Source organism: Trichosurus vulpecula, chromosome 1 (genome assembly GCF_011100635.1).
Source record: "Trichosurus vulpecula isolate mTriVul1 chromosome 1, mTriVul1.pri, whole genome shotgun sequence".
NCBI lineage: Eukaryota > Metazoa > Chordata > Mammalia > Diprotodontia > Phalangeridae > Trichosurus > Trichosurus vulpecula.
Genome location: NC_050573.1, coordinates 159,398,836 through 159,411,355, shown reverse-complemented (window position 1 = coordinate 159,411,355; position 12,520 = coordinate 159,398,836). Strand labels below are relative to the sequence as shown.

Genomic DNA, 12,520 nt, shown 5'->3' with positions numbered 1-12,520 from the left:
TAACTATGTTCTGTTTTTCCTCCTCCCCTCCCCACTCCCCTACTCCTCCTGAATCTGCTGTTCATTCTTACCATGACCTCTAGTCATTAAACACTTTCCTGTCTTCCCAGTATCACCCTTGTTCTGAATTTTTTCCCATGGATTGAGACCATCAGTCATAAGCTCCTTCATCTCCTATCCTCTGTATTTTCACAGCCTTTGCTTCAGTCTGAGAATGAGGTAGCTCCTCTCCTTGGCAAGGGCAGCTTCCGCCTGTAAGACCTTTATCCTAGCCATTCTTGTTCTCTTCAGAAATTTACCTATTGATTGTCCCTTTCTTACCTTTTCAGCCTACAAAGTTCTCAGGTCTCTACTCTCTGGAAAAACAAACAAAATTTTTCCCTTGACCTTGACATTACATTAAGACATCATCATCATCTCCCTTTGAGTGCCAAGTGTCTAAAAAAAAAGCAATATACAGTCACTTCCTCCACTTTCATTACCACCTATCTATCCATTCTTCAGCTCCCTATAATTTGTATTCCTATCCCATCACTACTGAAACAGCTCTTTCCATTGTCCCTAATGACCTTCAGGTGCTAAGTCCAAATACTTTTATCCCTCGGTCTTCATCCTCCATGACCTTTCTGTGGCATGTGATACTACTGACCCCTATCTCTTGCTGGACATTCTCTTTTTTCATTGGTGTCCATAACAATGCTTTTCTCTGTTTCTCCTCCCTGTCTCTTCACTCCTTCATCTCTTTTTCTGGTTCCTCCTACTCCTCTCTTCAAGCTTAGTCCTGAGCTTTATTTTCTTGTCTTTCTGTACTCTATCCCTAAGTGATCTCACTTTTGTGCTAATGACTTCCAAATCTGCGTATCTAGCTCCAATCCTTCCTCCTCAGTCCCATCTCTCTAATTGCCTCCTAGTCAGCCCTCCCTGCCAACACCTTAAATTTGACATGTGCCAAAATGAAGTCATCTTCTTTAAATATATCTCTACTCCCAACTTTCCATTTCTACTTACTGCTCTCCTCCTAGTAACCCAGTCTTAAAGCGTTGGAGTCCTATCAGACACTTTCCCTAACAACCCACAGCCAACTAATTACAAAACCCTATAGATTGTACTTATACATTATTTCTCATACCTGTCTTCTCCTTTCCACCTAATCACTTCCCCTTGGACTATTGTAATAGCAACCTCCCTCTTCTTAATTTCTGTGTTCCAGTCCATTCTTCACATAACTGTCAAGCCAACCTTCCCAGTGCACAGGTCTGATCATGAATTTAATTAAAAACTCCAACACCAACAACCTCCAGTGGCTACTTATAGCCTATCAGATAAAATATAAACTCCTTGCCTTGGCATTTAAGACTCTGCACATTTTAAGTCTAACCTACCTTTCCCTTCTATAATTCAGTCACCTTGGACTACTCTCTATTCTTGTCCTGTTGTCTCCTATTTTCCACCTTTACCCATATTGTCCTTCATGCCTGGAATATGCGCCTCTGCTCCTTTTTACTTATTGAAATCTTTTCTTGAAGATTCAACTCAGATTGCAGATCTTCCAATGAAGCCTTCTTTGGATCTCTCAGCAGAAATTATTCTTTCTCTCTTTAAATTTTTCTGGTGCTCTAGGAAAAATGTCTTTGTCAGAATCATTCTTACTCATATGTATATGAGTGCTCACCCACATATAACATTCAATATTATGTGTACTTACCTATGAACATTTCCTATCCTCCAAGTGAAAAATATAGCACCCTTGAGGGCCAAGACTACCATCACTCGTCTGTGTATCTCTACTGCCTAGCACAGTGCTTTGCACATAGTAAATTAAGCATTCGAATTGTTTCTATTGAATTTAATTAAACATCAATGCCTTATAGTTTCTACGTAGGACTATAAGATATGAATAACTGATTCATTCCAAGTGCTTATTTCATGAAACTATATTACTTTTCTGATGGTGAGACTCAGGTGGGAGCAGATTAAGTTACTTTCTGTAAACCAACAGCCCAGGGTCACCAATTTCAGACATCTTATCCAATATCCTCTCCAACACAAAAAAGCTCAACATTAGTAAGGAATGATGGGGAAGGGGACAGAATCCCTTATAAGATATTCTTATTGCCATCCCTCCCTAGATTTTATGGATGATAGAACTAAGTATTTAAGTTATGTTAAGTATTTTGTGTCTTTACTTGCTTTTCTGTTCATTTTTTTTAATTGTACAATTTATGGTGTCAGAGAACTGTCTAGAGTAAAGAAAGGTTAAATAACCTATCCGTACAGCTGGTAAAAGTTAGAGGCTAGACTCAAGCTCAGGTGTTTCTAACTCCAAGGCCAGTGTCCTATTCACTATAGCACACTGCCCATCTAAGACTGTGATGCAAGTTCCACATACAGTCAAAACCCTAGGTCCAAAACAAAAAAATAGATAAATAATAGTGCTTTAATTAATTATATTTCATTTGAAAAGCAAACTTAAGGCTTCAGGTCCTTTAGGAGTTATGCTATTAAATAGCTTTGAAAAAATAATACTGTTTGGTTTATCTCTTTCTCATTTTAGGAATCATGTGGAACTCAGTTTACTGTAAGGAGTGATCCTGAAATAGCAAGGTCCGTATCGACCACTCAAGACAACCTCTTTTCTTCTGGTGTGTAAGCTTGTCATTCAGTATTAATTTGAAAATTTTCATTTTTTTCTCTTAAAATTCAACATTCTAAAAAAAATTCAACATTCTTAGAAAGCAACTGTCATTTATATAGTACATATCTCCTACGTATATTCAAAATCCATTGCAGTATTAGTTAATAATGATGATGAAGATGGTGAGCTACAGCATGGAGCAGTGGATAAAGAGCTACTCTCCAAATCAGGAGGACCATGGTTCATTTTACCTCTGACAGATACAGGCTTTTTGACCCTGGGGAAGTTACTTGGCATCTTAGTGCCCCAAGGGAACTCCCTAAGATAATAAGTTGTAGAATAGTTCCCCAGATATAATTGGTAAAAGAAATTTCCTCATCAGAAGTTTCTATACCAATGAAATAACAGATTTGGGACCGTAATAACAATCACAGCTTACTATAAATAAAGACCTTGGAGAGAAGTCTGCAGGATGTTGGAAGATTTGGGAGAACGGGAATAATAATTTCACAGGACAAGGAAGGATGGATAGAGTGCAGTCTGCACCAGGATAGGGAGTAATCTCATGTTCAATGAAATCAATAAATCACCTTGATTTATGTTATCTTATTTAATCTTAACAAGAACTCTGTGATGATGTAGGCAGTGCAAGTAAAATAAGTACTCTTTTATAAATGAGGTAGACAAGGCAGAGAGAGGTTAGGTAACTGGCCTGTGGTCACTAATCCAGTAAATGCCAAAGCCAAGCCTAGGACCCAAGTCTTCTGACACCAAATTTAGTGCTTTTTTATACCATCACAAATTGGGACTGGTGAAGGGTGTGTGTGTGGAGTAAGTATGTATGTTTGGGTGGGGGGGTGAGAGAGAGAAGAGAAAGAGGAGAGAGAGAAGAGAAAGAAAAGAGAGAGGGAGTGAGTGTCAGTGAAAGTGAGCATCTCTGGAGAGCAGATGAAACAGACCATGGAATCAAACTGAGAGGGACCTAAGAAGTGATCTGATCCAGCAAATAAGTGAACAAGCCTCCACTTCTAAAAATTTCCAGATGGGAAACTCACTATATCCTAAGGCATTCCATTATACTTTTGGAAAGCTCTAAGGGTTAGGAAGTTTTTCCTTCTATTAACCTCTCTTCTTCTCTGCTAATTCCTCTTCTGGGCTCAATTAAAATGTCTCATCCCTCTTCCTTGGAAGGCCCTTCAGATGCTTCTTTAGTAATCCTTGTATGGCATGATCATTATCCTTGTCATGCTTACCTGGATGTGCTCTAGCACAGAGGTGCCAGATATGGTGCTGCACTCCAACAACAATCCCATGTGGCCAGGACCAGATTAAAATGCAATTGGAAAGTACATAGATAATATTAATATGTGGTTTTCTAAGTCACTATGCAACCTGCAGGGATCCTAACATATGGTTCAGTGGCCTCTGTTTCTGTTTGAATTTGATACCACTGCTCTAGCATGTAAATGACCTTCCTAAATTCTGGCACCCAGAACTGAACAAAATACTCTAGATATAATACGAGCAGCAGAACTGTGACTTTCATTTCTTATGGACATTGTACTTCTAATGGGCAGCTAGGTGGCACAGTGGATAGAGTGCCAGGTCTGAAGTCAGGAAGACTCATCTTCTTGAGTTCAAATCTGATCTCAGACATTTACTAGCTGTGTGACTCTGGGTAAGTCACTTAACCCCGTTTGCCTCAGTTTCCTCACCTGGAAAAGGAGCTGAAGGAGGAAATGGCAAACCTCTCCAGTACCTTTGCCAGGAAAACCCCAAATAGGGTCATGGAGTGTCAGACACAACTGAAACAACTAAACATCTAATGATGAGACTGGGAATGAAATTGTACCTTTGTCATATCATGTAGTTGGCTCATACAGAGCATGGAAAGACCCGAGTTTTCTTTCACATACACTGATGTCTTGCCACATTTAGCCTATCCTGTGCTATATTTTTAAACTCAAGTGTAGGACTTTACATTTATTACTACTGTAGTTCACTTTATTAAATTCAGTCCATCATTCTAGCCCAGAGGTTCTTAAACTTTTTTGGTTCCTGGACCCCTTTGGCAGTCTGGTAAAACTTATAGATTCCTTCTCAGAACAATGTTTTTAAATACATAAAATTACAAAGGAAACCAATTATATCAAAATAATATCAACAAAGTGTTTTGAAAGCTCACAGGCCCCAGGTTAAGAGTCCCTGCTCTAATCTGTTGAGCCCTTTGAGGGATCTTACCTCTCATCCAGTGTGTTAGCTAACTCCTACTCCAGCTTTGTATCAGTTTTTGCAAAGTTGATAAACATCCCATCTCAGTACTCCACTGAAGATCTCTATCCAGGCTGATGTCAATCCGCCGATGACTATTCTTTGGGCCTGATTCTTCAACCAGTTTCAAATGCAATTAATTATCCTATCACAGAGCCCACTTTTCTCCATTTTGTGCAAAATAATTATCATGAGATACTTTTTCAGATATTCTACAGAAACTCAGGGATACTATAGCTACAACATTCCTTTGAGGCATCAATCTAGTGACCCTGTCATAAAAGGAAATTAGGTTAATCAGGCAACCCAGACTGACTCAGATTAGTGACCACTTCCCTCATAAACTTTCCCTTTAATCATGTGTTCTTCAATTTTGTCAAAAATAGAAGTCAAGACCATACATCAATAGTTTAAAAAGTGCACCTTCTACTTTTTGAAAATCAGGAGGATGTTGCCCCATTTCTAGTCCTGCAGCATCTTTCCCATGCACCATATTTTTTTTAAAATCACAAGCACATATGTAAAGTGCTTTGCGAACCTTATAACTCCATATAAATGCTAACTATTACTATTACTATTATTATTAACAATCACATTCTCAAATTGTTTCACTAATGGGGGAGGTATCTTCCATGGGCATGGTAATTTGTAGTCATTTGAATAAGCTAAGCTCTCTATCGCCATCTCCACACTTTTCAGTTCCTCATTCCCCATTTTTATTCTATCATTTCCAATCCAAATGTCATTCTCTATGGAAGAAAAAATAAAAAAGGAGTTGTTACTCTTTGACCAGGTCCCCCTTCTTTTTGATTTTCAAGTTAAAATTCTTTTGATCATATCTGAAAGTCATCTTTGCAAATATATTCTTTGTGGCCCATATTAAATATATTCTATCTCTGACCAGTGCTAATTGGATTAGACTGGATCGAACTGGCCCGGGAGTCCACTATTCTTGTGTCCAAACCTCACTCTGAAACACCATCTTCATAGCCAACTGTCCCCTTCTCATATCTATCTCTTTTTTCTGCATACTACTGCTACCAGCACTACTATTACTACTAACACCATTATTATTACTACTACTGGTACTGGTACCATTGCTGCTACCACTACCACGACCCTCACCATCACTGCTGCCACCACTACTGTTGCCACCACCATTACCACCACCACCACTACCATTAACACAACTTCCATTACTATTACCACCACTACCACTATTAGTGCTAATATTCTACTTACTACCACTGCCACCATCACCCCCACCACCACCATCACTACTACATACATGTACATGAAATCTCATTTGCTCCTTACAACAACCCTATGAGATAGACGCTGTTATTAGCCCTATCGTGTAAATGAAGCCCATCCCTTAATTGAACAACGGTGACAAAAATACTACCTGTTCTTTAGTTTCTTGCCCAGGCCTTCATAATTTCTAGGGATGCTTGAAGGGTTCCGTTGGTATTAGGTCTTCATGTGAATCACCAGAAGTTCCTATCAGTTGTCAAGTTTGGCAAGTACTGGGAGATTTTCCCCAATAGCCTCGGTCTATCTAGAGAACCCTTCTTTTTTCATGCTAAGTCACCATATGAACATGTCAGCAGTGAGCTGCCAGCCACCATAGCACTCCTTTCTCTCCAGCCAGTACTGGATGCCTTCTTTCTTGGCAACACAGATAGACACTCATCTTCACTTCACAGGACACTAATTGATTGCTTCCTACCTAATTCGAGACACAATGAGTCTCTACCTGCTCCAGGAAGGCTTTCCCAGCCTTCTTATTGTCAGTATTCTCCTTCTCCTGAAGACACATTAATTGCCCTCTTCTGAGCAATGTTGTATTCCCTGGTAAAAGTTAAGCTATCTGGGTGCAAGGACTGGTTTCCATGTTGCCTCTGTGTTCCCAAGCCCTGAGCCGGGCACCTTTTACAGTAAATGTCTGTTGACATGAACTTCATGGAATGGGACCTCCAGAGTGATGTAAGGGATATTTTGCAATAAGACGACCTAATGAAAACTTTGTGTCTTACAGTACAAAATCAAGAGTATTCGACACTGCCTCATTCTGCAGTAAATCGCAGCTGGGATAACATTTCTTCAGTCCAAAGGGCTAAATTTTACAACCACCAGACATCTTATTCTCCGGCAGTAATACAGCCGCTCGTAGCTGAAGGAAATTCAGGTAAAACAGCTGCTACTTGATATTTTAAAATGGCATCGTTGGCTATATAAATAATCAATTAGTGTGTCTCATAGTAAGCATGATTGTTTCATCCTGGATTCTGTAATGACGATGATGATGACAATAACAGTAATAAGAATAATTACCATTTATGTAGCTCTTTAAGGTTTGCAAAGTGCTTTACAATTGTTACCTCATTTGAGCCTCACAACAACCCTGGGAGGTAGGTATTGTTGTTATCCCCATTTTACATATGAGGAAACTGAGGCAGACAAAGGTTAAGGGACTTGCCCAGAGTCACACTGCTAGGAAGTTCCTGAGACCAGATTTGTACTCATGTCTTCCTAACTCCCAGTCTGAGCTCTATCTCCTGTACCACCTGCTGCCTATATTCATGGACACGTTATACATTACTATGTTGAAATATGGTCAGTACCATTGGTCAAGATGATGTTGCGTGAATATCTGACTGTGGAGAAAGATAAAGAACAGTATCTTAAGAATTTCCTATGACTTAATGCTTCTTAAAATTGTGGAGTATTCAAGCATCAGAATATTCAAATCATATTTTCTTTGGAGAAAAGGGATTTTAATGAATTCCTTAAGTATTATTTGAATGCATAATCTGTGCTGGTCACAGAGTGTGATACAGAAATGAATAAGGCTTGATCATTGTCCTCAAGGAGCTTCCAGTCTAATAGGTAAGGTAAGAGATGTGCTCAAAAAAGTTACAATACACATTAGAGATCATTTTCAACTTAAGTAAAATGAGATAGGACAAAGCTGCTTGAGAAGGCGGCATTTGAGGTGGGCTTTGATGGATAAGATTTCCACAGAGTTGGTCAGTAGTACCCTCCAGACATGGTTAAAATGGAGGAAATAAAGGAACAAAAGCAGGCTAGTATGACAAGAACATAATCACATTTTAACCTAGAAAACAGAACCATTCTAAACTGAAGGGCCATTTTTTTAAATTAAAAAAAATACACACATTTTTGTTTTAAGTATTGGTGAATTTAGAGTAAGTGGGAAAGATATTCTGGATGCAAAAAGACTTTCCAGCATTGCCTTCATTGTGACTTTCACTTCCCTGTCTCCATCTAGAGAGGACATGCCTAATGAATATAATCCTTACTTGGCAAATACAAAAGCACTACAGTATTTCAGGGATCTGTCTGTCTTTTAGAAATGTGACCACTCCCACCATTAGAGGATTTTCTTAAGAAGAAGACTGATAAGATTTCTGCAAAAAAAAAAAAGTAAAAAATACTTTACTGTAAATTCACATCTGTCTTTTGTATCTTTTCCCCATTAGACTCCCTGTCAGAAAGTCACGGAAATGATGTTGCCCAGCAGTGGATCCAAAGCAAAAGGGAAGACATTGTGAACCAAATGACTGAAGCTTGCCTCAACCAGTGCCTAGATGCCCTCCTGTCTAAGGATTTGCTTATGAAGGAAGACTATGAACTTATTAGCACCAAACCTACAAGGACATCAAAAGTCAGGCAAATGCTGGATACCTCTGACATTCAAGGAGAAGAGTTTGCCAAAATTATAGTACAGAAATTGAAAGATAATAGACAGTTGGGTCTTCAGCCTTACCCAGAAATATCTGTGGTTTCTAGGGGAACATCTTTAAATTTATTCCAAAATAAAAGCTTTTAAGTGTTTGCTTACCAGGAGGGAAAGTCACTTTATGATGGGACATTTTTTTTTGTCTCTCATGCTTCGGATACAACTTTAATTACAAACAATATTTTGAGAATTAGGTGTACCACTGAGATCTCTGTTAAAGTTAATATAATTGTTTCTGGATTCGACCCCATTGGATGTCAAAGTATTTTTTCATGAACATAAGTGGAAAACTTTCACTGTGGTAGGCAGCTTACTATATCATGTTTTGTAAATTGATGTTGTCTTAAGGATAAAGTAACTGTACTTGTTCATAAAAAGTATTGTATGATGCTGTATTTTTCTGATGTAAGCCATTTCTACAATCTCTAGTTCTGTGAAGTATTTATTACTTACCTAAAGTATGTTAAGGTTTCAAAAAGCAGTTCTTTGTCCGTCAAATAGCAAGAGCATCAGCAACAGCGAGAATTGATATTTGTACAGCATTTACCACATGCCAGGCACCAGGCTCAGTGCTGTAACTGTTATCTCCTCTGATCTCCACAATGACCTGGGCATGGAGGTGCTGTTGTTAATGCTCATTTTAAAGATGAGAAAACAGAGGCAAACAGAGGATAAGCGTCTTGCCTAGAGCTACATGGCTACTAGTGTCTGAGGCCAGATTTGAATTCAGGTTTTCCTGACTCCAGGCCGAGTAAAAATACAAAAGTACTTCAGTATTTCAGGGATCTGTCTGTCTTTTAGAAATGTGACCACTCCCACCATCTATGCAAGATGGAAGTTCCTTTTTAATTTAGGTGTTGTGGGGGTTTGGTTTTGTTTTTGTTATTTTATTTTGTGATTAATTTCTTTGGTTAGTAGAACTCCTGGGTAAGGAAACTCCCTGTACCAATACTCTTCTGCAGTTTACAGTTAGGAGATGTTACTTGAAGCACTGAGAGTTTAAATGATTTGGCCAGAGTCACAACACAAGTATGTATCAGAATCTGGACTTGAACCCAGGCCTTCCTTACATGGAGACAGTCTGTACAGCAAGATAGCACAATCGATAAAATGTGGGCCTTGGAGTCAGAAAGACCTCAATTGGAATCCTACCAATGACATTTATCTGCTGTGTGACCCTGGCACAGGACACTAAAGGAATATCTTTGTGTTGCAGTTTACTCACATGTCAAATAGCACCTCCTTCAAAGGAGAGTTTTGAGGATCAAATTAGTAAGATGATTAAAAGCCTTTTGCAAACCTTAAAGTGCTATATAAATATTAGCTGGCATAATTAGTATTATCCACTACCACACACTACCTCTCTTAGAGATAGTTTTCAGTTATTGTTGTGGCTAAAAAGCTCATCACTGGAGTCTTTGAACTTGACTAGCCTGGTCCTTAGACCATAGGGTGGTACAGGGAAAAGGCAGCCTGGCTCTCAAGTCATGGGATCTGGGATTCACATCCTAACTCTGACTCTTAATCCTTGTGTAACCTTGGATAAGTCATTTAACTTCCATGGGCCTTAATTTCTTTATCTTCGAAATGGCTAGATGGCCTCTAAGATTCTTTCTAGCTCTAGATCTGTGATCCTCCATGAGATCCATCCCTTAGGCTGGTAGTCAAAGCCTTTATATCTTAGTAAGAACTTTTGGAGTTTGCGTTTCCCTGGCATAGCCTCCCAAATCCAGGAGCACCCTCTGGGCCATCCCCCATTCGACAAACTCCAGCGATTCCCTGTTGCCTCTAGGATCAGATATGAAATTGTCTTTCTGGCATTCCAAGTCCTTCATAGTGACCCCTTCTCTCCCTTTTCTTCTTAAACCTTGCTCTCCAAAATATCCTCTTTGACCCAGTGATCCTGGCCTCCAGCTGCTCCATGAACAAGACACTCCATCTCAGTTTGGGGCATTTTCTCTGTCCCCCAGGCCTGGAATGCTTCCCCTTGTAGCTTCCCTGACTTCCTTCAAATCCCTCCTCCCTTCTACAGGAAGACAACCTGTCTTAATTCTTCCCTCTGTTGATTACTTTCTATTTAGTCTGTATATAGCACGTTTGTATGTATTCATTTGCTTGTTGTCACCTCCCCATTAGATTGTGAGCCCCTTGAGGGCAGGGATTATCTTTTGCCTCTTTTTGTATCCCTAGCACTTAGAACAGTGCCTGACACATAGAGGGCACTTAATAAATTCTTATGTGTTAGGCAAGATTGACTGGGTAGAAGAACTTGGAAATGTCCTCAAATATCATTGATCTTCTAATCTGAGACCTCAGAGATCACCTGGGAAACCCCTAGAGGCTGAATGACTGTCCATGTGGCAGAGATGGGATTTGAAGCCAGGTCTCAAAATCTGGTGCTTTCCACTAGATCAGTGATGATACTGATGCCTATAAAATATGATTTAATCTTTAAAATAGTTGCAGCCAGTTTGCATCTTATTATCTCATCATACACTAGTATCAAAATTTAGTTCTATTTGGATTAGCACTGCATATTTCCATTGTGCTTTTACGATGTTCCAGTTGCTGTTACTATAACTTTGCGTAGTCCAAATGTGAAGATGTGATTACTTCAGGGGGATTTCATTTTTTGTACGTATCAGGACCCAGCTGTAATTGATTGAACCCTTGGGAGCTAATGAGATCCTCAAGGGAGAGAGCTTAGAGGAGAGAAGAGTCCTCAAGACAGAGACCTGGGAGACACCCACAATAAAGGGAGAAGGTTATAGAGGAGAAGGAGGAAGAGGGGCATTCAGACAGAATGGAGGAAGTATTATCTGAAAAGCCAAAGAAAGAAAATACACAGGTGGTCAGCTGTCAAAACCCGTAGAGAGGTCCAAGAGGATGAGGAAAAACAGACTATCAGACTCAGCAAGTAAAGCTATCATTAGTATTCTTTGGGAGAACAGTTTCAATAGAGGGGTTAGGTCCATGTTTTCAAGGTGTGGTGAAGTGAATGAGAGTTTAAAATGTGAAGACAAGTGTAGACAATTGTTTCTCAGAGTTTTGGTGTGAAGATTTATAGACGGCAAAGTGGCATTGGAGCAAGTCTTCACTCTCCAAATTCCAGTGGAGTTCAGCAAGGGCAATTGTGGACAATCAGCTAATATGAGTTAGTTTAATTTATGTGTCCTGGGTCTTTCTCTGTCTCTTTGAATTATCATTTATCCCTGAGCCCATGGTGACCATGAGGAAGAGACAGGCAGAGCATTTCTTGATGGTCCTGACACATGAGAGGGTGAATGCCCCTCCATCTTCACCTGGGGTCTCAAGGAACATGTGATTCCAATAGATCAGAAGCCTCAAGATAGGAAAGAGAGGGACACAATCTGTACTCTTCAACATCCAGGGTTGACTTCCTCTTTTCCTTCTATCAATTCTGAGCATAAGACTTTTTGGCTGCCATGTCGGCAATTGGGGAAATGACTGATGATCTTATTTATAGACTGCTGGTCTTCTGCTTGGTAAAAAGGAAGGAGCTGGGTCTGTGGCTATGGTGGCAGTGACTGCTGTCACTGCTATAGCAAGAGATGTTACTGCTGTGTGAGTGAAAAACTGAAAATCAGAAATGTGGGAGAGATTCCTGTCCTGGAGCAGAGAGATAGGATGGGGGCCATAAGAGAAAGAAGATCCCAAGTTGCCAGGACAGCCAGGTGTTGTGAATCTCATTCGGCTAGGAGCCCCCTACCTACTTTTCCTACTTCCTCTTGTTTCTAGTCTGTGGTCCTGAGGTAGGGATGGACACCCTTCTGTCACTTATCCCCCTCCTGGTGGTGCCACAAATGCAAGTGGTTCCCTCTGATCCCTCT

The 12,520-nt window shown here is 39.8% G+C and overlaps 1 protein-coding gene across 1 annotated transcript in view; it reads left to right on the top strand.

Annotated features, from left to right (window-relative positions):
- Window positions 1-9,097, top strand: part of RIPK2 (receptor interacting serine/threonine kinase 2) — a 53,874-nt gene extending 44,777 nt beyond the window's left edge. Inside the window, exons 9-11 of the mRNA XM_036741894.1 lie at window positions 2,555-2,642; window positions 6,945-7,094; window positions 8,410-9,097. Of these exons, the coding sequence (XP_036597789.1) occupies window positions 2,555-2,642; window positions 6,945-7,094; window positions 8,410-8,759 (588 nt within the window). The 3' untranslated portion in view covers window positions 8,760-9,097. The remainder of the gene's footprint in view (window positions 1-2,554; window positions 2,643-6,944; window positions 7,095-8,409) is intronic.
- Window positions 9,098-12,520: the final 3,423 nt, after the last annotated feature.